This window comes from Heteronotia binoei, unplaced genomic scaffold, assembly GCF_032191835.1.
Source record: "Heteronotia binoei isolate CCM8104 ecotype False Entrance Well unplaced genomic scaffold, APGP_CSIRO_Hbin_v1 ptg001309l, whole genome shotgun sequence".
NCBI classification, from domain to species: Eukaryota; Metazoa; Chordata; class Lepidosauria; order Squamata; family Gekkonidae; genus Heteronotia; species Heteronotia binoei.
In genome coordinates, this window is record NW_026800234.1 from 437,318 (window position 1) to 463,034 (window position 25,717).

Here is a 25,717-nt window from a genome sequence, read left to right on the forward strand (position 1 = left end):
GCGTTTACTGTGGCCCCAGAACGTAGGACCAGAACCAGTGGGTTGAAATTAAATCAAAAGAGTTTCCAGCTCAACATGAGGAAGAACTTCCTGACCATTAGGGCGATTCCTCAGTGGAACAGGCTCCCTCGGGAGGTGGTGGGCTCTCCTTCCAAGGAGGTTTTTAAACAGAGGCTAGATGGCCATGTGACAGCAATGAGGATCCTGTGAATTTAGGGGGAGGTGTTTGTGAGTTTCCTGCATTGTGCAGGGGGTGGGACTAGATGACCCTGGGGGTCCCTTCCAACTCTATGATTCTGTGGTTTTTGTGGATTAATCCTACCAGAGAATATGTGGCACAATAACAGGAGTTCCTTTACCCTTCCGTGTCCAGCCAAGGTATGTCGGTTTTTCGAAGCAGAAGGCCTTGGGATAACTGAATCTTCCAGCCACACCTTTTCCAGATCACATGCCCTTTTGAACACCGCCCAAGAAATTCAGACAAGACTCTGTGATTTTCTCTACCAAAGGATGAGGTCTCCCTCTTTGGACTCCCCTACCCCTCTTGGAAGCCACCCTCGCTTGTTGGGAAGACCAGGTGTGGTTGGTGGAAATTTAAAAGATCTTTCCCCTTCTCTGAGGAAATCTTCCAAGCCAAGGCAACAGCACCGTCAGCACCCGCTCTCTCCCCCTTCCCTGCACGTTTATGGTACCATTTGGTTGGGATTTGAAGCTTCCGGGACCCACAACCATCTCAGGACCCGAGAGCGAGGAAAGCCATTGAGCGAAGGACTCAAAAAGCCTGGCAAGATCCCAGAATCCTTTGCAGCCATTCCCAGGAATACCTCGTCGATCAATTGTCCCCTCCTCCCCTTTGCTTCCAGTGAGGTAACGGCAAGAGCTAGAGACGGTGGTCCTACGTAGCACCAGTTAGTTCATACAGAGTAGATAACGCCCCCCATTTCCCCTGCCCCACCCTGCCCAGATCCCAATTTCGCCACACACGCGGACTACAATTCATCCCTCATCTTGTCTCCTTTGGGCCTCACTAGACGGCCGATAAAGAGGATGGAATTGGTCTTATTGTCCTTGATGAGGAAGACGAACGGGTGGTCGGCGTAGAAGAGCTTGGGGTTCTTCATCTCTTCGCGCGCATAGATGTCGCCCTCGTAGGGGTTCCCTTCCGTGTCCCACTCCAGGGCCGCCGCATGGAAGACGTTGGCGAGGTAGAGGTCTTTCTTGCCCGAAATCTTGGACAGGTCAGCTTTGGTCTTGTCGACGGCTTCGGTTAAGCCGAGTTCGGCCAAGTGTTTCTGGAAGTGACAGACAGTGGGATATCAGGACAGTTCACTATTTTAGCACATGACGGCCTGTGACATCACAACCAGTCAGCCAATGGTTCGGCAGCATTTCTGGCAAGGAACGGAGCACCTGAAGCGCTAACGGATCAGCAGCTGAGGGACTATGAAGTCACAGAATGTGCCTGATGCTCTGCTCTACTATTGGCTGAACCCCTTCTGATGTCATGCAATGTTCTCAAGTGTAACTGGGGGAAACAGAGGAGAGCTGAAAGAGGGGCTGAGAAACAGGAAGAGAACAGGGAAACAGCACGGGAGATGCAGACACAGACCATGCTAGGAGATCAGAGGAAGTAGAAGAAGAAGATATTGGATTTATATCCCGCCCTCCACTCCGAAGAGTCTCAGAGCGGCTCACAATCTCCTTTACCTTCCTCCCCCACAACAGACACCCTGTGAGGTGGGTGGGGCTGGAAAGGGCTCTCACAGCAGCTGCCCTTTCAAGGACAACCTCTGCCAGAGCTATGACTGACCCAAGGCCTGCCAGCAGGTGCAAGTGGAGGAGTGGGGAATCAAACCCGGTTCTCCCAGATAAGAGACCGCACACTTAACCACTACACCAAACTGGCTCTCCCAGTAGATGTTCCACAGTAAATGTGGGAAGTGGAATTGCGCAGGAAGAGTTGGGGGGGGGGGGACCATGCGTGGGATCAGGCATCTGTCCAAGCTTAGAAGAATGGGAAAACAGACTTGCTGATTATGCAGTTAATGGCAAAATCAGCAACTTTATTTGAGAAACGGGTCCATCTCAAAATCTGAGGAGAGATGGAATGTCTATTATGCAAGCAGGAGATAAACTCTGAATGAGAAACAGTCTAAAAATGGTCTACAAATACATTGGAAGGCGTATAAATGTAGTATAATGCAGAATGGGTTTTGAATATCAATGTATAAGGAAGTGGATTTTGAACAAAATGCTGGCGTTTGTCAAAGTGACTAATTCTGAGAAATGTATCCCGAAAGCATGCAAGCCTGAAGAAGCATCTGGCAAACGGCATGGTTTTGCTAGCTACTCCGTCGCAGCAACTTTGCGCGCTGGGATCACTGAATTAATTCCATCATTTCAGCTTCATCATATGAAAAGGAACGGGAGTTCCCTGAAACAGACAAGTTTGTCTTTGTACTTCGTGCGTTTTATTGGTTGAACTTTTCAGAGTCCGCAGATAAATTTTGTGTGCTCAATATATGGGATTTGAACAGTGACCCACAGCAAACATTTATACACGTTCGTTGCTCTTTATTATTGTTAATATATTATACACTTCCAGTTGCTGTGGCTGTGAGCTTTTTTTGCATTTCATTTGTGTGGGAAATCAAGGTGTGTGTGTTGAAGGGGGGGGGGGTCACTGGGAGTTTCCGGAACCTTCAGAAACCAACAGTAAGGATACTTACGTGGAGGTCATGGCTCACTTCCAGGCTAACCTTGGGCAGGGAGATGGCCACGGATCTTGTCTTCAGCTTGCCCATCCAGGTCTTCAGATGCTCCCTGGTCAGCAACTTCTCCACACGTTCCAGGGGCTCCACATGGTTTGGCAAGATGAAGATCATGCTAGACAGCTTGTGGGCCAGGGGCATCTCCACAATCTGGAGGCTCTCCGCCTCGTCGTTGTAGTATGGGTACAAACCTTTGAAATAAATCCGTTTGCTATTTACTCATGTTTAAACGTTGACATCCCCCATCCGTAAATACGGGAATCCATCCGTAAACCTAGACTAGATTACTGCAGTGCGCCATACACGGAGCCGCCCTTGAAGACTGCCTATCCATCTTATCAAACAGATTACCGTCTAAAGACCATTAGAGCACTTGGAAATGTTTTGGTATTTCTATGATTTTATGTCTTAATGTTTTATTATTATTATTACCTTTAATTTCCTGCCCTCTCCGCGAGCGGAACACAGGGCAGCTAGCAGCGTAAGATGGTAGTCCTTTCCCGGTTTAGGTGCCAAAGGCCTGTCAAAATAACTCGGTTTTGCAGGCCCTGCAGAATGAAGAGAGGTCCCGCAGGGCCCTTAATGGCCTCCGGGAGTGCATTCCATATTTTCCGGTGCTGCCACTGAGAAGGTCCTGGACCATGTAGACCACGGCCTGGCCTCCTTTGGTCCGGGGATGGACAATAGATGTTGCGTCGCTTAATGTATTTTTATATTTCATGTATATACATCAGGGGTGGCCAAGGGTAGCTCTCCAAATGTTTCTTGCCTACAACTCCCATCAGCCCCAGCCAGCATGGCCAATGGCTGGGGCTGATGGGAGTTGTACGCAAAAAACATCTGGAGAGCTCCCCTTGGCCATTTCATGGTCTAAGTCACACAGGGGTGGGGAACAGTGGCTCTCCAGATGTTTCTTGCCTACAACGCCCATCAGCCCCAGCCAGCATGGCCAATGGTTGGGGCTGATGGGAGTTGTAGGCAAAAAACATCTGGAGAGCTCCCCCTGGCCACCCCTGATATACATGGACATGTAAGCCACCCCGAGCCTGCTTTGACGGGGAGGGCGGGATGTAAATCAAACAAGGAATAGCAGGTCTGGAACGTTGACCAAACTGGGTTGCAGGGACCGTATTGCTCCCATCTCGTTCCGTTTGCACTAGCTCCCAATTTGCCTCCAGGCGCCATTCAAGGTACTGGCATTGAACATATGAAGCATATGAACCTATGAAGCTGCCTTCTACTGAATCAGACCCCTGGTCCATCAAAGTCAGTCTTGTCTTCTCAGACTGGCCGCGGCTCTCCAGGGTCTCAAGCTGAGGTTTTTCACACCTATTTGCCTGGACCCTTTTTAGTTGGAGATGCCGGGGATTGAACCTGGGACCTTCTGCTTCCCAAGCAGATGCTCTACCACTGAGCCACAGACCCATTCATGGCTCCCCAGGGTCTCCAGCTGAGGTTTTTCATGCCTGCTTGCCTGGACCCTTTTTAGTTGGAGATGCCGGGGATTGAACCTGGGACCTTCTGCTTCCCAAGCAGATGCTCTACCACTGAGCCACAGCCCCATTCATGGCTCTCCAGGGTCTCAAGCTGAGGTTTTTCACGCCTACTTGCCTGGACCCTTTTTAGTTGGAGATGCCGGGGATTGAACCTGGGACCTTCTGCTTCCCAAGCAGATGCTCTACCACTGAGCCACAGCCCCATTCATGGCTCTCCAGGGTCTCAAGCTGAGGTTTTTCACGCCTACTTGCCTGGACCCTTTTTAGTTGGAGATGCCAGGGATTGAACCTGGGACCTTCTGCTTCCCAAGCAGATGCTCTGCCATTGAGCCACAGCCCCATTCATGGCTCTCCAGGGTCTCCAGCTGAGGTTTTTCACACCTATTTGCCTGGACCCTTTTTTGGAGATGCCGGGGATTGAACCTGGGACCTTCTGCTTCCCAAGCAGATGCTCTGCCATTGAGCCACAGCCCCATTCATGGCTCTCCAGGGTCTCCAGCTGAGGTTTTTCACACCTATTTGCCTGGACCCTTTTTTGGAGATGCCGGGGATTGAACCTGGGACCTTCTGCTTCCCAAGCAGATGCTCTGCCACTGAGCCACCGTCCCTCCCCATTGACTTTTAAAGTCCTCCACCACGTGGGACCAGCGTGTCTTAAGGCCCGCCCCAGAACCAACGGGTCTCCTTTTCAGGCCCCACTTACCTGTGCGATGCATCATGGGAATGCCCACCGTGAAGGAACGGGTGACCATGAAGCCTCGGTTATCCACCATCTTGTGATGGAACCTCTCGTTCCAGTGAGCTGCAGGCCGGAGAAGACGGAGAAGGGAAGATCATTGGACGGCAGAAAATCTGTGCCGATGCACGTCGTTCTAAACGGCGCAAGCTCCGCCCCAAACCAAACAAGCGTTCGAGGCAAAGGAGAATCTAACCGATGCAGAATTAGCCTCTCCCACCACGTTCATAGATGTGTCTCCAAACCAGGCTTTTGAAAAAAGCTGCGTCTCGGAATTGGCTGCACACAGCAAGGAAAGGGAAGGTCCCCTGTGTAAGCGCCAGTCGTTCCCGACTCTGGGGAGACGTTGCTCTCACAATGTTTTCACGGCAGACTTTTTTTAGGGGGTGGTTTGCCATTGCCTTCCCCAGTCCTCGACGCTTTCCCCCCAGCAAGCGGGGTACTAGTTTTACCGACCTCGGAAGGATGGGAGGCTGAATCAATTTCGAGCCGGCTACCGGAACCCAGCTTTCGCCAGGATCGAACTCAGGCGGTTGAGCAGAGCTTAGGAGTGCAGTACTGCAGCTTTAACACTCCGCACACACCAAAAGTATTTACTAATTGAGAGGTTTCTCTCGTCTTTCTCCCACAGTACCTAAAGACAGCACACAACGTTCTTTGCAAGAGATCCTCGAGTTGTTACTCTTTTGTGTTACACTCTCAAACCAGTTTGGTGTAGTGGTTAAGTGTGCGGACTCTTATCTGGGAGAACCGGGTTTGATTCCCCACTCCTCCACTTGCAGCTGCAGGAATGGCCTTGGGTCAGCCAAAGCTCTCTTATGTGGGAGAACCGGGTTTGATTCCCCACTCCTCCACTTGCAGCTGCAGGAATGGCCTTGGGTCAGCCAAAGCTCTCTTATGTGGGAGAACCGGGATTGATTCCCCACTCCTCCACTTGCAGCTGCTGGAATGGCCTTGGGTCAGCCAGAGCTCTCTTATCTGGGAGAACCGGGTTTGATTCCCCACTCCTCCACTGGCAGCTGCTGGAATGGCCTTGGGTCAGCCAGAGCTCTCTTATCTGGGAGAACCGGGTTTGATTCCCCACTCCTCCACTTGCACCTGCTGGAATGGCCTTGGGTCAGCCATAGCTCTCTTATCTGGGAGAACCGGGTTTGATTCCCCACTCCTCCACTTGCAGCTGCTGGAATGGCCTTGGGTCAGCCATACCTCTCTTATCTGGGAGAACCGGGTTTGATTCCCCACTCCTCCACTTGCAGCTGCTGGAATGGCCTTGGGTCAGCCATAGCTCTCTTATCAGGGAGAACAGGGTTTGATTCCCCACTCCTCCACTTGCACCTGCTGAAATGGCCTTGGGTCAGCCATATCTCTGGCAGAGGTTGTCCTTGAAAGGGCAACTGCTGTGAGAGCCCTCTCAGCCACACCCACCTCACAGGGTGTCTGTTGTGGGGGAGGAAGGTAAAGGAGATTGTGAGCTGCTCTGAGACTCTTCAGAGAGGAGGGCGGGATATAAATCCAATATCTTCTATCTTCTTCAAACCTCCAATTAAACCACAGAGTACTGCTCAGAGCGTAGGGTTTTGCTCAAATGCTAGAAAGTCCCCAGACTCACTGCCAACATTTGCATGTTGCTAGCAAGGGCCCCCAACATATAAACATCAGAGAAGCAATGTTGGATCCACCAATATCCCATCCAGTTCAACACTCTGTGTCACACAGCGGACCAATCCCCAGGGTGGTCATGAAGTTCACCATCAGGGCCAGAAGCCCCCTCACACTCTTGCCCCCCGCCAAGCACCAAGAAGACAGAGCATCAGTGCCCCAGACATAAGAACAAAAGAGAGGCCATGTGGAGAAGCCATGTGGGATCAGACCAATGGCCCACGCAGTCCAACACTCTGTGTCACACAGCAGTCAAAACCCAGGGGCCATTAGGAGGTCCACCAGTGGGGCCAAAACTCCAGAAACCCTCCCACTGTGCCCCCCCCCCAAGCATCAAGAATACAGAGTCTTTCTCTATGAAGAAAGGTTAAAATGCTTGGGGCTCTTTAACTTGGAGAAACATTGACAGCAGGGTGACACGATAGAGGTTTACAAGATGATGCATGGGACGGAGAAGGTAGAAAAAGAGGTCCTTTTTACCTTTCTCACAATACAAGAACTTGTGGGCATTCCATGAAATTGCTGAGCAGTCGGGTTAGAACGGATAAGCAGAAGTCCATCTTCACCCAAAGGGTGATTAACATGTGGAATTCACTGCCACAGGAGGTGGCGGCGGCTAGAAGCATAGCCAGCTTCAAGAGGGGATTGGATAAATATATGAAGCAGAGGTCCATCAGTGGCTATTAGCCACAGCATATTATTGGAACTATCTGGGGCAGTGATGCTCTGTAATCTTGGTGCTTGTGGGGGGGGGGGCAAGTGGAAGGGCTTCTAGCCCCACTTGTGAACCTCCTGATGGCACTTGGGGTTTTTTTGGCCACTGTGTGACACAGAGTGTTATACCGGATGGGCCATTGACCTGATCTAACATGGCTTCTCTTATGTTCTTATGTGACACAGAGTGTTGGACTGGATGGGCCACTGGCGTGATCCAACATGGCTTCTCTTAGGTTCTTATGTGACACAGAGTGTTGGACTGGATGGGCCACTGACCTGATCCAACATGGCTTCTCTTATGTTCCTATGTGACACTGAGTGTTGGACTGGATGGGCCATTGGCCTGATCCAACAGGGCTTCTCTTATGTTCTTATATGACACAGAGTGTTGGACTAGATGGGCCATTGGCCTGATCCAACATGGCTTCTCTGATGTTCTTATGTGACAAAGAGTGTTGGACTGGATGGGCCACTGGCCTGATCCAACATGGCTTCTCTTGTGTTCTTATGTGACACAGAGTGTTGGACTGGAGGGGCCATTGGCCTGATCCAACATGGCTTCTCTTATGTTCTTATATGACACAGAGTGTTGGACTAGATGGGCCATTGGCCTGATCCAACATGGCTTCTCTTATGCTCTTATGTGACACAGAGTGTTGGACTGGATGGGCCATTGGCCTGATCCAACATGGCTTCTCTTATGTTCTTATGTTCACTGCCCCAGACATACAGAAACCCCCCTCACCGGTTTGCCATGGGGAGAAGGACCTGGCAACCTCAGGCTCCACTTACGTTTGAAGAACATGGCGTTGACAATCAAGGCCCCGTCGGTCTTGTCCACATCTTTGGTGACCTCGGGCAGCTTGCCGTCGGTGGTCTGGGCCGCCCACTCGTTGATGGACTTGACGGCGCTTCGCTTGTCCCGGAAGTTGATCTTGGAGTGGTCGTAGTTGTAGTGCTTCTTGCTGCTCTTGACGAAGTCGTCGGCGAAGGTGACGGAGCTGGGTCCGTAGAGGCGGCTGCCCATCTTCCAGGTGACGTTGCGGGCCGCGGAGTCGCTGACGTCGCTCAGGAGCTCCGAGAGGCCGCTGTGGACGTAGTCGTCGTTCAGCTTGTCGGCGCTGAGCAGGGCCTTGGCCTGGGAGGCCGTGGTGGCTTTGCCCCCTAGGGACACCACCCCGAGGGAAGAGGCCACCACCACCGGAGACAAGAGGATGTTGTCCACGTTCTTGTCCTTGGCCATCGCGTGGTAGAGGCTGAAGGCCAGGTTGGTGCTACGGTCGGCCAGGGCTGCCGCCTTGTCACTCAGCTTTTTCTTTTCGGAGGGCACGGCGGCGACGGCGGTGCCGAGTGCAAGGAGGGCGATCACCCACATGGTTTCTGTTGGATCTGGGGGTGGCTCGAGTCTGGAAGGAAGCAAATCAGGCGGTCAGCCAGAGAGGACAAATCTCACCTTTGTTGTTCTTTGGAACATATATGAACATATGAAGCTGCCTTCTACTGAATCAGACCCTCCTGGGTCCATCAAAGTCAGTATTGTCTTCTCAGACTGGCAGCGGCTCTCCAGGGTCTCCAGCTGAGGTTTTTCACACCTATTTGCCTGCACCCTTTTTGGTTGGAGATGCCGGGGATTGAACCTGGGACCTTCTGCTTACCAAGCAGATGCTCTACCACTGAGCCACAGCCCCATTCATGGCTCTCCAGAGTCTCCAGCTGAGGTTCTTCACGCCTACTTGCCTGGACCCTTTTTAGTTGGGAGATGCCGGGGATTGAACCTGGGACCTTCTTCTTGCCAAGCAGATGCTCTGCCACTGAGCCACAGCCCCATTCATAGCTCTCCAGAGTCTCAAGCTGAGGTTTTTCACACCTATTTGCCTGGACCCTTTTTAGTTGGAGATGCCGGGGATTGAACCTGGGACCTTCTTCTTGCCAAGCAGATGCTCTACCACTGAGCCACAGCCCCATTCATAGCTCTCCAGAGTCTCAAGCTGAGGTTTTTCACACCTATTTGCCTGGACCCTTTTTAGTTGGAGATGCCGGGGATTGAACCTGGGACCTTCTTCTTACCAAGCAGATGCTCTACCACTGATCCATCGTCCCTCCCCTATGGGACCTTTAATCAACCAATCTTTATTTGGCCCTAGACTGTCTTGCGCCTTAGGAAAGGCTAATTTCTGGTGCCCCCTTGCACTGATAATGTCACTGAGTCACACGGGGGGCGCCCAATTTGGTGCCCCCAGAAGGCTAGCGCCCTAGGCAACCACCTAGTTCTAGGGCCGGCCCTGGTTACGATCAGAGCTCAGCTGGAACCGACAGTCACCAACGTGCCAACCACATTGATTGTGGAGAGGGATGGTGGCTCAGTGGCAGAGCATCTGCTCGGTAAGCAGAAGGTCCCAGGTTCAATCCCCGGCATCTCCAGTTAAAAGGACCAGGCAGTAGGCGATGGGAAAGACCTCAGCCTGAGACCCTGGAGAGACACAGGGAGGGGCTGTGGCTCAGTGGCAGAGCATCTGCTTGGTAAGCAGAAGGTTCCAGGTTCAATCCCCAGCATCTCCAACTTAAAAGGGTCCAGGCAAGTAGGTGTGAAAAACCTCAGCTTGAGACTCTGGAGAGCTGCTGCCAGTCTGAGGAGACAAGACTGACTTTGATGGACCAAAGGTCTGATTCAGTATAAGGCAGCTTCATATGTTCAATCAGTATTATAGGGGAGGGGGCTGTGGCTCAGTGGTGGAGTATCTGCTTGGGAAGCAGAAGGTCCCAGGTTCAATCCCCGGCATCTCCAACTAAAAGGGTCCAGGCAAGCAGGCATGAAAAACCTCAGCCTGAGACCCCGAAGAGCCGCTGCCAGTCTGAGTAGACAAGACTGACTTTGATGGACCCAGGAGGGTCTGATTCAGTAGAAGGCAGCTTGATATGATCATATATGTTCACATGCAAGAAAATTTCAGAACCGTGGAAGAGAACAATTTCAGTAGTGCAGATATAAAAAAGACCTCTTTATGGCTGATTCAAATAAGAGGCAGATTGTGAGGAGGGGCCATGGCTCAGTGGTAGAGCCTCTGATTGGCAGGCAGAAGGTCCCAGGTTCAATCCCCAGCACTTCCAGTTAAAAGGACCAGGCAGGAGGAGATGGGAAAGACCTCAGCCTGAGACCCTGGAGAGACATACACTGGGGCTGTAGCTCAGTGGCAGATTGTCTGCTTGGCAGGCAGAAGGTCCCAGGTTCAATCCCCAGCATCTCCAGTTAAAGGGACCAGGCAGGAGGCGATGGGAAAGACCTCAGCCTGAGACCCTGGAAAGCTGCTACCAGTCTGAGTAGACAAGACTGACTTTGGATGGCCTTATTCAGTAGAAGGCAGCTTCATGTTTGCTCCATGTTGCGTGGGCCTAGAGAGCTGGAAGGCGGCTCCTTGTGTCGAATCTGACGGAAGGAAGTCAGCCTGGCTTAGCAGAGGCGCGACTTTAATGCCGCGCTGGGATAGTGAAAGCCCTCGCAGAACAACCACGTTTAGACCAAGTCTTGGAGTCCCAAGATGAGATTTTCAGTATGCAATCCGAGCACTGTTCCCTCTAAACTGAGTTAGTGTAAGCTGGCTCACAGTTTTTGTAGCTTCTGGCTCACACAGGAAAAACAACTAATTTACGCAGTAGCCAAATCGCTCGCTCACAACTTTAACACCAGTAGTTCACAAAGCAGAATTTTTGCTCACAAGACTCCATAGCTTAGAGGGAGCACTGGATCCAAGCGTTCCTCTAGTGAGCCATGGCCTTGACCCTAATTTTAAGATTGCTTTGCTCTAAATGATTGCTTTGGAGGAGATAAATGCAACTAATTTGCTATCACTAAAAAGTCCTTCAGATCACGAGCTACTCATCGCAAAATTCAGGCTTAAACTGAAGAAGACTGGGGAAGCCATTAGGCCATTCAGGTATGACCTTGATCACACCCCTTATGAATATACAGTGGAGGTGAAAAATAGATTTAAGGAACTAGAGTTGATAGAGTGCCTGAAGAACTATGGATGGAGGTTCGTGACATTGTACAGAAGGCAGCCATCGGCACCATCCCAAAGAAAAAGACAGGCAAGAAAGCAAAGTGGCTGTCTGATGAGGCTTTACAAATAGCTGAGGAAAGAAGGAAAGCAAAAGGCAGAGGTGAAAAGGAAGAAGAAGAAGAAGATGAAGATATTGGATTTATATCCCGCCCTCCACTCCAAAGAGTCTCAGAGCGGCTCACAATCTCCTTTACCTTCCTCCCCCCCCCCAACAGACACCCTGTGAGGTGGGTGGGGCTGGAGAGGGCTCTCACAGCAGCTGCCCTTTCAAGGACAACCTCTGCCAGAGCTATGGCTGACCCAAGGCCATTCCAGCAGGTGCAAGTGGAGGAGTGGGGAATCAAACCCGGTTCTCTCAGATAAGAGTCCGCACACTTAACCACTACACCAAACTGGCTCTCCAGATTCACCCAACTGAATGCAGATTTCCAGAGAACACCCAGATTTCCAGAGAACAGCAAGGAGAGATAAGGAGGCCTTCCTGAAGGAACAATGCAAAGCAATAGAGGAAAATAACAGAATGGGAAGGACAAGAGATCTCTTCAAGAAAATTGGAAAATTGTGCAAAGATGGCCACGATAAAGGACAAAAATGGTAGGGACCTAACAGAAGCAGAAGAGATCAGGAAGAGGTGGCAAGAATACACACAAGAATTATACAAGAAGGATCTCAATGTCCCGGACAACCATGACAGTGAAATCGATGACGATCTTGAGCCAGACATCCTGGAGAGTGAAGTCAAATGGGATTTAGAAAGCATTACTAACAACAAAGCGAGCGGAGATTATGGTATCCCAGTTGAGCTATTCAAAGCCCTAAAAGATGATGCTGTTAAAGTGATGCACACATTATGGCAACAAATTTGGAAAACACAACAGTGGCCACGGGACTGGAAAAGATCGGTTTATATTCCAATCCCAAAGAAGGGTAATGCCAAGGAGCGTTCAAACTATCGCACCATTGCACTCATTTCACATGCCAGCAAGGTCATGTTAAAGATCCTACAAGCTAGGCTTCAGCAGTATGTAGACTGGTAACTACCAGAAGTTCAAGCTGGGTTTCAAAGAGGTAGAGGAACTACAGATCAAATTGCCAACATTCACTGGATTATGGAGAAAAAACGGACGTATCAGAAAAACATCTATTTCTGCTTCATTGACTATGCTAAAGCCTTTGATTGTGTGGATCACAACAAACTGTGGCAAGTCCTTTAGGAGATGGGAGTACCAGACCACCTCACATGTCTCTTGAGAAACCTGTATAAGGGACAAGAAGCAGCAGTCAGAATGAGATATGGAACAACTGATTGGTTTAGAATAGGAAAAGAAGTTCGACAAGGATGTATATTGTCACCCTGCTTATTCAATTTATATGCAGAGTACATCATGCGGAATGCTGGCCTGGATGAAGCACAAGCCGGAATTAAGATTGCCGGGAAAAACATCAACAACCTCAGATATGCAGATGACACCTCTCTAATGGCAGAAAGTGAGGAGGACCTAAAGAACCTCTTGTTGAGGGTGAAAGAGAAGAGCACAAAAGTAGGCTTGAAACTCAACCTCAAAAAAACTAAGATCATGGCATCCGGCCCCATCACACCTTGGCAAACAGAAGGGGAAGACATGGAAGTCGTGACAGACTTCACATTTCTGGGATCCAAAATCACTGCAGACAGCGACTGTAGCCATGAAATGAAAAGACGTTTGTTCCTTGGGAGGACAGCTATGGCGAACCTGGGTAGTATAACAAAAAGTAGAGACATCACCCTGCCAACAAAAGTCCGTATAGTCAAAGCGATGGTATTCCCAGTAGTAATGTATGGCTGTGAGAGCTGGACCATAAGGAAGGCCGAGTGCAGAAGGATAGATGCTTTCGAGCTGTGGTGCTGGAGAAGACTCTTGAGAGTCCCTTGGAATGCAAGAAGATCCAATCAGTCAGTCCTAAGGGAAATCAACCCAGACTGTTCCCTGGAAGGTCAGAGGCTGAAGCTGAAGCTCAAAGACTTTGGCCACCCAATGAGAAGGGAGCACTCCCTGGAGAAGTCTCTTGAGAGTCTCTTGGATCAAATCAGCCAGTCCTAAGGGAAATCAACCCAGACTGTTCCCTGGAAGGTCAGATGCTGAAGCTGAAGCTCAAATACTTTGGCCAACAAATGAGAAGGGAGCCCTCCCTGGAGAAGACCCTGATGCTGGGAAAGTCAGAAGGCAAAAGAAGAAGGGGATGGCAACAGATGAGATGGCTGGACAGCGTTACTGATGTAACAAACACGAATTTGAGCAGACTTTGGAGGATGGTGGAAGACAGGAGGGCCTGGCGTGACTTTGTCCATGGGGTCGCAAAGAGTCGGACTCAACTGTGCAACTGAACAACAAAGCAACGCGGGCTGCAGTTCCTCATATGGCCACAAGAGGGAGCAATTGGTTTCCAAGCAAGCTGCGAATTTAACCCAGTTTTCCCCAAAACCTTTCAGCAAGGCTTTTCTTGTGAATTAAAATTGTAGAAGTGTTCTCCCTTCTTCAAGTCCTTGAAGGGCTGTCTTATAGAGGATGGTGCGGAATTGTTTTCTGTGACCCCAGAAGGTCGGACCAGAGCCAGCCAACGGGTTGAAATTAAATCAGAAGAGTTTCCAGATCAACATTAGGAAGAACTCCAGACTATTAGAGGGGTTCCTCAGTGGAACAGGCTTCCTCAGGAGGTGGTGGGCTCTCCTTCTTTGGAGGTTGTTAAACAGATGCTAGATGGCCATCTGACAGCAATGTGGACCCTGTGAATTTAGGGGGAGGTATTTGTGAATTTCCTGCATTGTGCAGGGGGTTGGACTAGATGACCCTGGAGGTCCCATCCAACTCTGCATTGTGCAGGGGGTTGAACTAGACGACCCTGGAGGTCCCTTCCAACTCTACACCAGTTTGGTGTAGTGGTTAAGTGTGTGGACTCTTATCTGGGAGATCCGGGTTTGATTCCCCACTCCTCCTCTTACAGCTGCTGGAATGGCCTTGGGTCAGCCATAGCTCTCTTATCTGGGAGAACCGGGTTTGATTCCCCACTCCTCCACTTGCACCTGCTGGAATGGCCTTGGGTCAGCCAGAGCTCTCTTATCTGGGAGAACCGGGTTTGATTCCCCACTCCTCCTCTTACAGCTGCTGGAATGGCCTTGGGTCAGCCATAGCTCTCTTATCTGGGAGAACCGGGTTTGATTCCCCACTCCTCCACTTGCAGCTGCTGGAATGGCCTTGGGTCAGCCATAGCTCTCTTATCTGGGAGAACCGGGTTTGATTCCCCACTCCTCTACTTGCACCTGCTGGAATGGCCTTGGGTCAGCCATAGCTCTCTTATCTGGGAGAACCGGGTTTGATTCCCCACTCCTCTACTTGCACCTGCTGGAATGGCCTTGGGTCAGCCAGAGCTCTCTTATCTGGGAGAACCGGGTTTGATTCCCCACTCCTCCACTTGCACCTGCTGGAATGGCCTTGGGTCAGCCATAGCTCTCTTATCTGGGAGAACCGGGTTTGATTCCCCACTCCTCTACTTGCACCTGCTGGAATGGCCTTGGGTCAGCCATAGCTCTCTTATCTGGGAGAACCGGGTTTGATTCCCCACTCCTCTACTTGCACCTGCTGGAATGGCCTTGGGTCAGCCAGAGCTCTCTTATCTGGGAGAACCGGGTTTGATTCCCCACTCCTCCACTTGCAGCTGCTGGAATGGCCTTGGGTCAGCCATAGCTCTCTTATCTGGGAGAACCGGGTTTGATTCCCCACTCCTCCTCTTACAGCTGCTGGAATGGCCTTGGGTCAGCCATAGCTCTCTTATCTGGGAGAACCGGGTTTGATTCCCCACTCCTCCTCTTACAGCTGCTGGAATGGCCTTGGGTCAGCCATAGCTTTTGCAGAGGTTGTCCTTGAAAGGGCAGCTGCTGTGAGTGCCCTCTCAGTCCCACCCACCTCACAGGGTGTCTGTTGTGGGAAGGGGGGGGAGATATATGTGATTGTAAGCCGCTCTGAGTCTCTGATTCAGAAAGAAGGATGGGGTATAAATCTGCAGTCTTCTTTCTATGATTCTAAGAGTGCAAAAACCTGACCTCAGGCAAAACTATTCATCTAAATAGGCCTGCCCGCTGCATTCCCCGCCTTCCCAAAATGCCTTGTTCCTTTACGATGCCATCTGGGCGCCAGGCAAGATCTCAAGAAACCGGTGCTTTAGGGCAGAAGGCCAAGGGTGGAGCTGGAAAGAGGTTCCCTGCAAAAAGTGGGGAAACAGTGGAGAGCAAAGCCAAGCGGGGAGGAAAAGAGGCCAGGCGTGCATTCCACAGACAAAGCAAAGACAGCCACGCCGGCAGCTGCAAGCCAAACCCTGCTATTATGTCCAGGAAATGACATGGCCCCAACTTTGAGGTTTCTATACCCCTTCAAATTAAAAACGACACTTAAGCCTTTTGTAGGCGGGTGAAGGACAGGGTGGGTGGTTTGGAAAAACAGGCAGGCTTATTTTAAACTTAGGAATGGGTTTTCAAGAAAGACGCTTTCTGTAAAGAGGGGAACGGGCTCACTTCTGCTTTATTCCACAAGTAACCTGCAGGTGTAAGATTAGAACCCAGAGCTGGCAGAATTTATTATTCATTTATTAATTTAAATTTCTATCCCGCCATCTCCGCAAGAGATGATGATAATGATATTGGATTTATATCTCTCCCTCCACTCCGAAGAGTCTCAGAGCGGCTCACAATCTCCTTTATCTTCCTCCCCCCACAACAGACACCCTCTGAGGTGGGTGGGGCTGAGAGAGCTCTTCCAGAAGCTGCCCTTTCAAGGACAACTCCTGTGAGAGCTATGGCTGACTCAAGGCCATTCCAGCAGCTGCAAGTGGAGGAGTGGGGGAATTAAACCCAGTTCTTCCAGTTAAGAGAGCTATGGCTGACCCAAGGCCATTCCAGCAGCTGCAAGTGGAGGAGTGGGGAATCAAACCCGGTTCTCCCAGATAAGAGAGCTCTGGCTGACCCAAGGCTATTCCAGCAGGTGCAAGTGGAGGAGAGGGGAATCAAACCCGGTTCTCCCAGATAAGAGAACTCTGGCTGACCCAAGGCCATTCCAGCAGCTGCAAGTGGAGGACTGGGGGAATCAAACCCGGTTCTCCCAGATAAGAGAGCTCTGGCTGACCCAAGGCCATTCCAGCAGCTGCAAGTGGAGGAGTGGGGAATCAAACCCGGTTCTCCCAGATAAGAGAACTCTGGCTGACCCAAGGCCATTCCAGCAGCTGCAAGTGGAAGAGTGGGGAATCAAACCCGGTTTTCCCAGATAAGAGAGCTCTGGCTGACCCAAGGCCATTCCAGCAGCTGCAGGTGGAGGAGGGGGGAATCAAACCTGGTTCTCCCAGATAAGAGAGCTCTGGCTGACCCAAGGCCATTCTAGCAGGTGCAAGTGGAGGAGTGGGGAATCAAACCCGGTTCTCCCAGATAAGAGAGCTCTGGCTGACCCAAGACCATTCCAGCAGCTGCAAGTGGAGGAGAGGGGAATCAAACCCGGTTCTCCCAGATAAGAGAGCTCTGGCTGACCCAAGGCCATTCCAGCAGTTGCAGGTGGAGGAGGGGGGAATCAAACCCGGTTCTCCCAGATAAGAGAGCTCTGGCTGACCCAAGGCCATTCCAGCAGGTGCAAGTGGAGGAGTGGGGAATCAAACCCGGTTCTCCCAGATAAGAGAGCTCTGGCTGACCCAAGGCCATTCCAGCAGCTGCAAGTGGAGGAGTGGGGGAATCAAACCCAGTTCTCCCAGATAAGACAGCTATGGCTGACCCAAGGCCATTCCAGCAGGTGCAAGTGGAGGAGTGGGGAATCAAACCCCGGTTCTCCCAGAGAAGAGAGCTCTGGCTGACCCAAGGCCATTCCAGCAGCTGCAAGTGGAGGAGTGGGGAATCAAACCCGGTTCTCCCAGATAAGAGAGCTGTGCTAAATGCCTCCACAGCATCCATGAAATGGCCTCTCTGGCATTCAGAGGTACATTGCCTCTGTCCAGAGGTGGAATTCTAGCAGAAGCTCCTTTGCCTATTAGGCACCACCCCCAGTGTAGCCAATCCTCCAAGAGCTTACAAAAAAGAGCCTTGTAAGCTCTTGGAGGATTGGCTACATCAGGGAGGTGTGGCCTAATATGCACCACTGGACAGAGGCAATGTACCTCTGAATGCCAGAGAGGCCATTTCGTGGATGCTGTGGAAGCATTTAGCCATCACAGTTGGGAAGTGGATGCTGATTAGGCGGAGAAGACTTTTGCACGTGAGAAATAACGCTGTTTCAGTACACTTCAGCAATGCCAAGTGGATTTTGCCATTTCACACGGTAAAAGCCAGTTGCATAATGCATCGAAACTGCATTATTTTGTGTGTGCAAAAGCAAATCCAGAGAGCCAGTTTGGTGCAGTGGTTAAGCGTGCCGACTCTTATTTATTTATATTTGGACTTATATCCCGCCCTTCTCACCGAAGTGTCTCAGGGCGGCTTACAACATTATCTGGGTTTGATTCCCCACTCCTCCGCTTGCAGCTGCTGGAATAGCCTTGGGTCAGCCAGCGCTCTCGCAGGAGTTGTCCTTGAAAGGGCAGCTTCTGGGAGAGCTCTCTCAGCCCCTCCCAACTCACAGGGTGTCTGTTGTGGGAGGAGAAGATATAGGAGATGGTGAGTCACTCTTGAGCCTCTGATTCAGAGAGAAGGGCGGGGTATAAATCTCCTTCTTCCCTTCTTGGGATGGTTAGAAAAATCTGAGTACAAAGGAACATCCCTTCTGAAATTTGCGAGGAGTGAACTGCCCCTTCCGTGTTGGGCTGTGAGGGAGGGCAGAAGACAGGTTAAAACACAGGCTAGAGAGCCAGTTTGGTGTAGTGGTTAAGTGTGCGGACTCTTATCTGGAAGAACTGGGTTTGATTCCCCACTTCCGGAATCCTCCACTTGCGGCTGCTGGAATGGCCTTGGGTCAGCCATAGCTCTGGCAGAGTTGTCCTTGAAAGGGCAGCTACTGTCAGAGCTCTCTCAGCCCCACCCACCTCACAGGGTGTCTGTTGTGGGGGGGGGAAGGGAAAGGAGATTGTGAGGCGCTCTGAGACTCTTCGAAGTGGAGGGCGGGATATAAATCCAATATCTTCATCTACCTCACAGGGTGTCTGTTGTGGGGGCGGAAGGTAAAGGAGATTGTGAGCCGCTCTGAGACTCTTCGGAGTGGAGGGCGGGATATAAATCCAAGATCTTCATCTACCTCACAGGGTGTCTGTTGTGGGGGCGGAAGGTAAAGGAGATTGTGAGCCGCTCTGAGACTCTTCGGAGTGGAGGGCGGGATATAAATCCAGTATCTTCATCTACCTCACAGGGTGTCTGTTGTGGGGGAGGAAGGTAAAGTAGATTGTGAGCCACTCTGAGACTCTTCGGAGTGGAAGGCGGGATATAAATCCAATATCTTCATCTACCTCACAGGGTGTCTGTTGTGGGGGCAGAAGGTAAAGGAGATTGTGAGCCGCTATGAGACTCTTCGGAGTGGAGGGCGGGATATAAATCCAATATCTTCATCTACCTCACAGGGTGTCTGTTGTGGGGGAGGAAGGTCAAGGAGATTGTGAGCTGCTCTGAGACTCTTCGGAGTGGAGGGCGGGATATAAATCCAGTATCTTCATCTACCTCACAGGGTGTCTGTTGTGGGGGAGGAAGGTAAAGTAGATTGTGAGCCACTCTGAGACTCTTCGGAGTGGAAGGCGGGATATAAATCCAATATCTTCATCTACCTCACAGGGTGTCTGTTGTGGGGGCAGAAGGTAAAGGAGATTGTGAGCCGCTATGAGACTCTTCGGAGTGGAGGGCGGGATATAAATCCAATATCTTCATCTACCTCACAGGGTGTCTGTTGTGGGGGAGGAAGGTCAAGGAGATTGTGAGCTGCTATGAGACTCTTCGGAGTGGAGGGCGGGATATAAATCCAATATCTTCATCTACCTCACAGGGTGTCTGTTGTGGGGGAGGAAGGGAAAGGAGATTGTGAGCCGCTCTGAGACTCTTTGGAGTGGAGGGCGGGATATAAATCCAACATCTTCATCTAACTCACAGGGTGTCTGTTGTGGGGGGGCAAAAGGTAAAGGACATTGTGAGCCGCTGAGACTCTTCGGAGTGGAGGGCAGGATATAAATCCAATATCTTCATCTACCTCACAGGGTGTCTGTTGTGGGGGAGGAAGGTAAAGGAGATTGTGAGCCGCTCTGAGACTCTTCGGAGTGGTGGGCGGGATATAAATCCAATATCTTCATCTACCTCACAGGGTGGCTGTTGTGGGGGAGGAAGGGAAAGGAGATTGTGAGCTGCTCTGCGACTGTGGAGGGTGGAATATAAATCCAATGTCTTCTAAAAATATCTGAATAAATAGCAGCAAAGTCCGCTACAAAATCAAAAAGAACCATCAATAAAAACTGGGATCTAGCAATCCATCAGGACTTCGGCCGGAAGACGCCGGCCAGAAGGATCCGCAGAACTCTGATCCGAATACAGGATCCGGTTACGCTAACCTGCTGTGAAAGCCCCAGTCCCTGGGCTCTAACCCTGATCCATCTTGGTGCGTGCGATGCGGCAGAGTTTGTCAGGGTTTTTCTCCCCTCCCAATTATTTTTTAATAAAGATACCTTGATACTTTTTCTTAGTGTGGTCAACGTTTCCCTTTTTCATTCTGAAAGAAAACAAGATACGTAAGGTAGTTCCCTCAGGAAGGACAAGAGGCCTTTTCCAGCACAGAATCAGAGGAATTTTAAGAATTGGAAATATGTTGTTATAATAGTGGAGGGAGGGAGGGAAACGCGGCCGGGGCCTCTCTAAATGGGAGATTTGGAGCGAAGGGAATCGCTTTAACTTTTTAAGTGGAAGGCGCGATAAGGATGAACGGGGCAGGCGCTGGAACCCTTCCAAACTCGAAGCAGAAACAGGGTCTAGTTCTCTGCAGGCCGAGGCAGCCCCACTGCAAACGTGGCAAAGCCACGTCACAAGAGGAGGTGGGTGGGTCGTCCGAGAGAGTGGGTGCGGTCAGCAGATCCCCTCCCCCCTTCACTGTCAGTTCGGGAAAAGAAATTCTCTCTCTTTTTTTTGGGTCAGAAATCTTTGTTCTTTTGCAAGTTGCTCGGATGGGGCTTTTGAGTCCCAGAGTCCTAACTTGGGACTGCCGAAAGGAAGAAATAGCAACAGGATTGCCAGATTTATTCCGCCTTCTAGCTCTGATTCTGAAATTCGGGCCCAGTGGAAGCCATGCAAGCGTTAATAATGCCCGTGCAATTTCACTATCGCCGTGCAAATTCCATCTGCCCCCATTTCTCCTCCATGCCCCTCTTGAGGCAAGCATCCGGTTACGGAGGTGAGGTCTAACAGTGGCTTTTCGTCATGGCGACAGAGGGGACCCGCCACGTTCAGAGCCAATCAGCACCTGAGTCCCAGAGCCAGGAGGCAACATCGGGGGAAGGCCTTAACCTCCCTGCCCTGCCTTGGCCCTACGGAGGAACTGGTTGGCCACTGTGTGAGACAGGAGGCTGGACTAAATGGTCTGATCACTGGTCTGATCCAGCAGGGCTCTTCTGAGGTTCTTCTCAGGGGAAGGCCTCAGCCTCTCTGCCCTGTTGTGGGCCCTCCAGAGGAACTGGCTGGCCACTGTGTGAGACAGGAGGCTGGGCTAGATGGACCCTCCCTGGTCTGATCCAGCAGGGCTCTTCTGAGGTTCTTCTCAGGGGAAGGCCTCGGCCTCTCTGCCCTGTTGTTGGCCCTCCAGAGGAACTGGTTGGCCCCTGTGTGAGACAGGAGGCTGGACTAGATGGACCCTCCCTGGTCTGACCCAGCAGGGCTCTTCTGAGGTTCTTCTCAGGGGAAGGCCTCGGCCTCTCTGCCCTGTTGTTGGCCCTCCAGAGGAACTGGCTGGCCACTGTGTGAGACAGGAGGCTGGGCTAGATGGACCCTCCCTGGTCTGACCCAGCAGGGCTCTTCTGAGGTTCTTCTCAGGGGAAGGCCTCGGCCTCTCTGCCCTGTTGTTGGCCCTCCAGAGGAACTGGCTGGCCGCTGTGTGAGACAGGAGGCTGGGCTAGATGGACGCTCCCTGGTCTGATCCAGCAGGGCTCTTCTGAGGTTCTTCTCGGGGGAAGGCCTCGGCCTCTCTGCCCTGTTGTTGGCCCTCCAGAGGAACTGGCTGGCCACTGTGTGAGACAGGAGGCTGGGCTAGATGGACCCTCCCTGGTCTGATCCAGCAGGCTATTCTGGTGTTTTTTTGAAGGCTTCGGCCTCCGTGCCCTGTTGTTGGCTGTCTAGAGAAACTCGTTGGCCACTGTGTGAGACAGGAGGCTGAACTAGAGGGACCCTCATAGTTCTTGTGGCCCTTTCTTGCACACCCAGGAAAATGCTGGTTGCCACTTTGGGGTCAGAAAGCAATTTCCTCCAGGCTACTTTGGCCAGGGATCCTGGACGTTTTAGATTTGGGTTTGTTTGGGGTTTTTTTTGCCATCTTCTGGGCATGGAGCAGGAGTGACTGGGGGCAAGGGGGGGGAGGTATCTGAATTTCCTGCACTGGGCAGAGCGATGGACTAGATGACCCCGGAGGTCCCTTCCATCTCTATGAGTCTACTATTTTATCTGATCTAGCGAGGCTCTTCTTATGGACTTAACTACATGGGCAGTAACTGTTTTCCCAAATTAGTGCAGGGGCTAGGAAAATGTACCAAACTCCCCCCCCCCTTCCTTCAGTCTAGTCATCATCAATCGTTTAAAATTGTTAAAACAGTCCTCCCCATACACATTTATAAAGGTCTGCAATACCATTTAGTAGTATTTTTAAATTCCTTCCACTGCAAACACACCTCCTCCGTTCACAGAAAGACTCGGTGTGGAGAAAAGCTTGCGATAAATCGCTTCTTTTGCCCCAGTCAGAGGAGACTCAGCACAGAATCAGAACACAAATCAAGGCCCAACGTAATCCATGTTTATTTTATTTAAAACCTGTTTATCTAGATGAGGTCTTTGTCAAAGCTCTGCGGAAGAATGGGGGCTTTTTTTTAAATTTCTGCTGGACCTCAGCAATCACATTGGTCAATTGCAAAATTTGTACTTTTCATGCAATGCAGGTTATTCTGGAAGACACACAAAAATACACACAAATACACACACACACACATCCATACCAGCAGGAGAGATGGGCGTAGATGCAGGAAGAGACAAAAAAATAGTTAAGTCCTGTTTTAGATTTTTTTTGTTCCCAAGCTTTTGTCTCAGATGCTACTTCAACTTCCCATTTTTTCCCCCTCCTTTATCCTGAGAGCTAGAAACTTGCTTTCTCGCTTCAACTCCAAAACTCCAAACACCAGAGGAATGGTGCCTTGCACTCCATGCTTCCCATTTGGCTGGTGGAACGGACACGTGGCGTTTCTTAAGACCCACCCAGCTCTGATCCTCACGCCTCAATAAAGATGACTTCTTTTGTTAGCCCAGGAACCAAAAACTATATGGAAGCAGCAGCTGGATTTTAGGCAAGAGATGCAGGAGAGAAAAAAAAACTCTCTGCTTCCTAGCGCCGCCAATCCCTCTGAAAACCAATTATCTTGCGGAGGGATCCTTCAGTTCCCAGGGTGAGGAAGGAGGTTGGGTTTTTGGTGGCGGGGGCCAATCCACGCATTTTTCACAGTAAAGATATCGTCTCAAACGGGACTTTCCCAGGGGATCTGTGAAACTGGACCAGATTTCAAACCCTCCGCGCTTTCTCTCCCTTCCTAGCCCCTTAAAGGGGTGGCTTGGTCCCTAGCACCAGGGTCCCGCTAGGATCCCGGACCCAAATTTCATTTCAACACATCAGAAACCTCCAGGGTCTTCTGCACACATGGATGCCAGCCTCCAGGTGGAGCCTGGGGATCCTCCAGAATTCCAGCTCATCTCCGGACTACAGAGATCAGTCCCCCTAGAGAAAATGGGTGCTTCGGAGGGTAGGGCTCCATTATGGTATTAGATGCCACTGAAGTCCCTGTTCTACCCAGGCTCCATCATCACATCTCCAGGACTTTCCTAGCTTGGATCTGGCAACCCTTTCCCTCCATCCCCCAATCCAGAGGGGACTGGAGAAACATCTGGAGCAGAGATCCATCCGTGGCTATTAGCCACAAGGTATAGAGCAGACGTGGCCAAACTACGGCTTGGCAGTCGCAGGAGGCTCTTTCACACATACTGTGTGGCTCTCAAAGCCCCCACTGCCCTGTCGGTCGGTGGCTTGGAGAATGCATTTAAAGTTGCTTTGTTTCCACTTCTCCCTCCCCTATCTATTTCCTTCCTTCCTGTCTTGTGGCTCTCAAACATCTGACATTCAGGTCTTGTGGCTCTCAAACGTCTGATGTTTATTCTGCGTGGCTCTTACATTAAGCAAGTTTGGCCAGAAATTTTAAAAAGAAGGGGGCGGGGGGGGGGGCAAATTTCGGCCTGGGGCGCTGGAAACCTCAGCGGCTGGCCTGTCGGAGGTGGTGGGCTCTCCTTCCTTGGAGGTTTTTCAACAGAGGCTGGATGGCCATCTGACAGCGATGAAGATCCTGTGAATTTAGGGGGGGGGGTGTTTGTGAGTTACCTCCATTGTGCAGGAGGTTGGACTAGATGACCCTGGAGGTCCCTTCCAATTCTATGATTCTATAGAGGGAACTTTCTGTCTGGGGCAGCGATGTTCTTGGCAGGGGGGGGGCACAGTGGGAGGGCTTCTAGTGTCCTGGCCCCACTGGTGGACCTCCTGACGGCACCTGGGGTTTTTTGGCCACTGCGTTGGACCCGATGGGCCACTAACCTGATCCAACATGGCTTCTCTTATGTTCACCAGTGGCTGGGGAGGGGGTGGGGTGCAATCAAGATTCTCAAGTTTGTCTCCTTGAGCATCAACGGAGACGCCATTCCCATTATCGTGCAAAAGTCCTCTCCCCCGCCCCCAACTGCTATGGGGGCGGAAAGGAGAGAGACGGTTTCCTCTGACGCTACCGCAGCCAAAGTTTCCATGCCAGAAGCCGCCGGCAGGGAAACGGATCCCGCTGTCTCCCCCTCGCCGAGCGTTTCCTGATCTTCTTCCCAAGGCCCAAGAATAGCTCGGGGAGGCCCCAACCAGGCAGCGGGGGGCAAACGGTTACTCCTGGGAGGCCCGTCCTCCCAGAGATCCCGAGGGGCCTTCCGTGCGCCCGCTCTCCAGACAACACCAACCCCCCCACCGACCCGGCTAAAGAGGTCCACAAAGGCGCGCCCCGCAGGGCGCACGCAGCCTCTCCAAAGCGCCCCCGAGTGGAACTGGCGGGGACATCAATTCCCGCCTTGCCAGCGCTTCCTCCAGGAAAGAGAGATCCAGTTGGGGGTCGCCCTGTCGGTCTGAAGCGGAAGAACGGGAAGTGCGAGCCCGGGGGGGGGCACCTCGCCAGCCCCACCAAGTCAAATCTGGGCATAAACTTTCGCGCGCGGGCGCACACGGGGAAGCCTGCATCTGGAGCGGAAAGCTCCGTCGCTATTCAAAGAGACGGAGCACTTTTTTCGTCCCCGATCGGTTGCGTGTACCCTTCCCCTCCCCCCGGGCCGCCTTTCAAAGGATTGGATTGGGGGGGCCGGGGGGCAGAGAGGAAAAACAAGGATTCCGCTCCAAATAAGGAGAGGGCGCGCGTCGCGCTGCAAGGCAATGGGGGGGAGGAATCAACAGGCGCTCTCGCACCGATTTGGGGGCCGCGTCCTCGTCTGGTCGCCCTCTGCCCCCTCCACCCCTTCCCCCAGCGAAGACGCTGAAGTCTTCAACCCCTCCCCACCCCCACCCGGCGCGACAGCCCACAGCATAACCAAAGGCGGAATGTGCAAAACTTTGCGCAGCGCAAAGCCGAGAGCCGCCCGCTTTTACTCCGGATTAGCCGATCCGGATTCAATGATTCACGAATCCGGATGAGCCCCTCTTGCCCGAGCTCCCCGCCGATCAGCGCTCGGGTCCGCCAAGCTCTCCTGCGCCGGGGGGCAAAAAGTGCCCAAGAGCGCCGGGATGGCGCGCCCTCCTCTCCTTGGAGAGCCCCAGCCCGCCCTTGGAACTCTCCAGCTCGGCAATTCCCGGGGACATCCCTGCAGGCGCAGCCTAGGCGGCGGCGTCAAGGGCTCGACTCGCGCGCAACGCGTGGCCCGGCCCTTCCCAGGTCCTCACCTCGAAAAACGGCGGCGCAACAGCCTAGCCGGGGGCGCGCCGGGCTTGGAGAGGTTTGGAGAGCTTGCCCGTCTGAGCGCACCGCCTGCAGCCGCCTCGCTCGCTTGCTCTT

The 25,717-nt window shown here is 51.8% G+C and overlaps 1 protein-coding gene across 1 annotated transcript; it reads right to left on the minus strand.

Annotated features, from left to right (window-relative positions):
* Nucleotides 1-966: 966 nt before the first annotated feature.
* Nucleotides 967-25,717, minus strand: SERPINH1 (serpin family H member 1). Its single transcript, XM_060263899.1, has 6 exons — nt 25,606-25,717; nt 20,078-20,121; nt 8,172-8,785; nt 4,971-5,069; nt 2,730-2,962; nt 967-1,292 (listed from the first exon to the last, which is right to left on the minus strand). The coding sequence occupies exons 3-6, from the start codon at nt 8,752-8,754 to the stop codon at nt 990-992; spliced, it is 1,218 nt and encodes a 405-aa protein (XP_060119882.1). The 5' UTR covers nt 8,755-8,785; nt 20,078-20,121; nt 25,606-25,717; the 3' UTR covers nt 967-989.

Bases quoted from the DNA above. Each gene is read 5' to 3' on its own strand.
- SERPINH1 (XM_060263899.1), bottom strand. From the start codon at position 8,754: ATGTGGGTGATCGCCCTCCTTGCACTCGGCACCGCCGTCGCCGCCGTG. The intron at 5,070-8,171 runs GTAAGTGGAGCC...TCCGGCCTGCAG, and splicing joins CAACGCCATGTTCTTCAAAC to CTCACTGGAACGAGAGGTTC. The intron at 2,963-4,970 runs GTAAGTGGGGCC...TTTATTTCAAAG, and splicing joins TCCCATGATGCATCGCACAG to GTTTGTACCCATACTACAAC.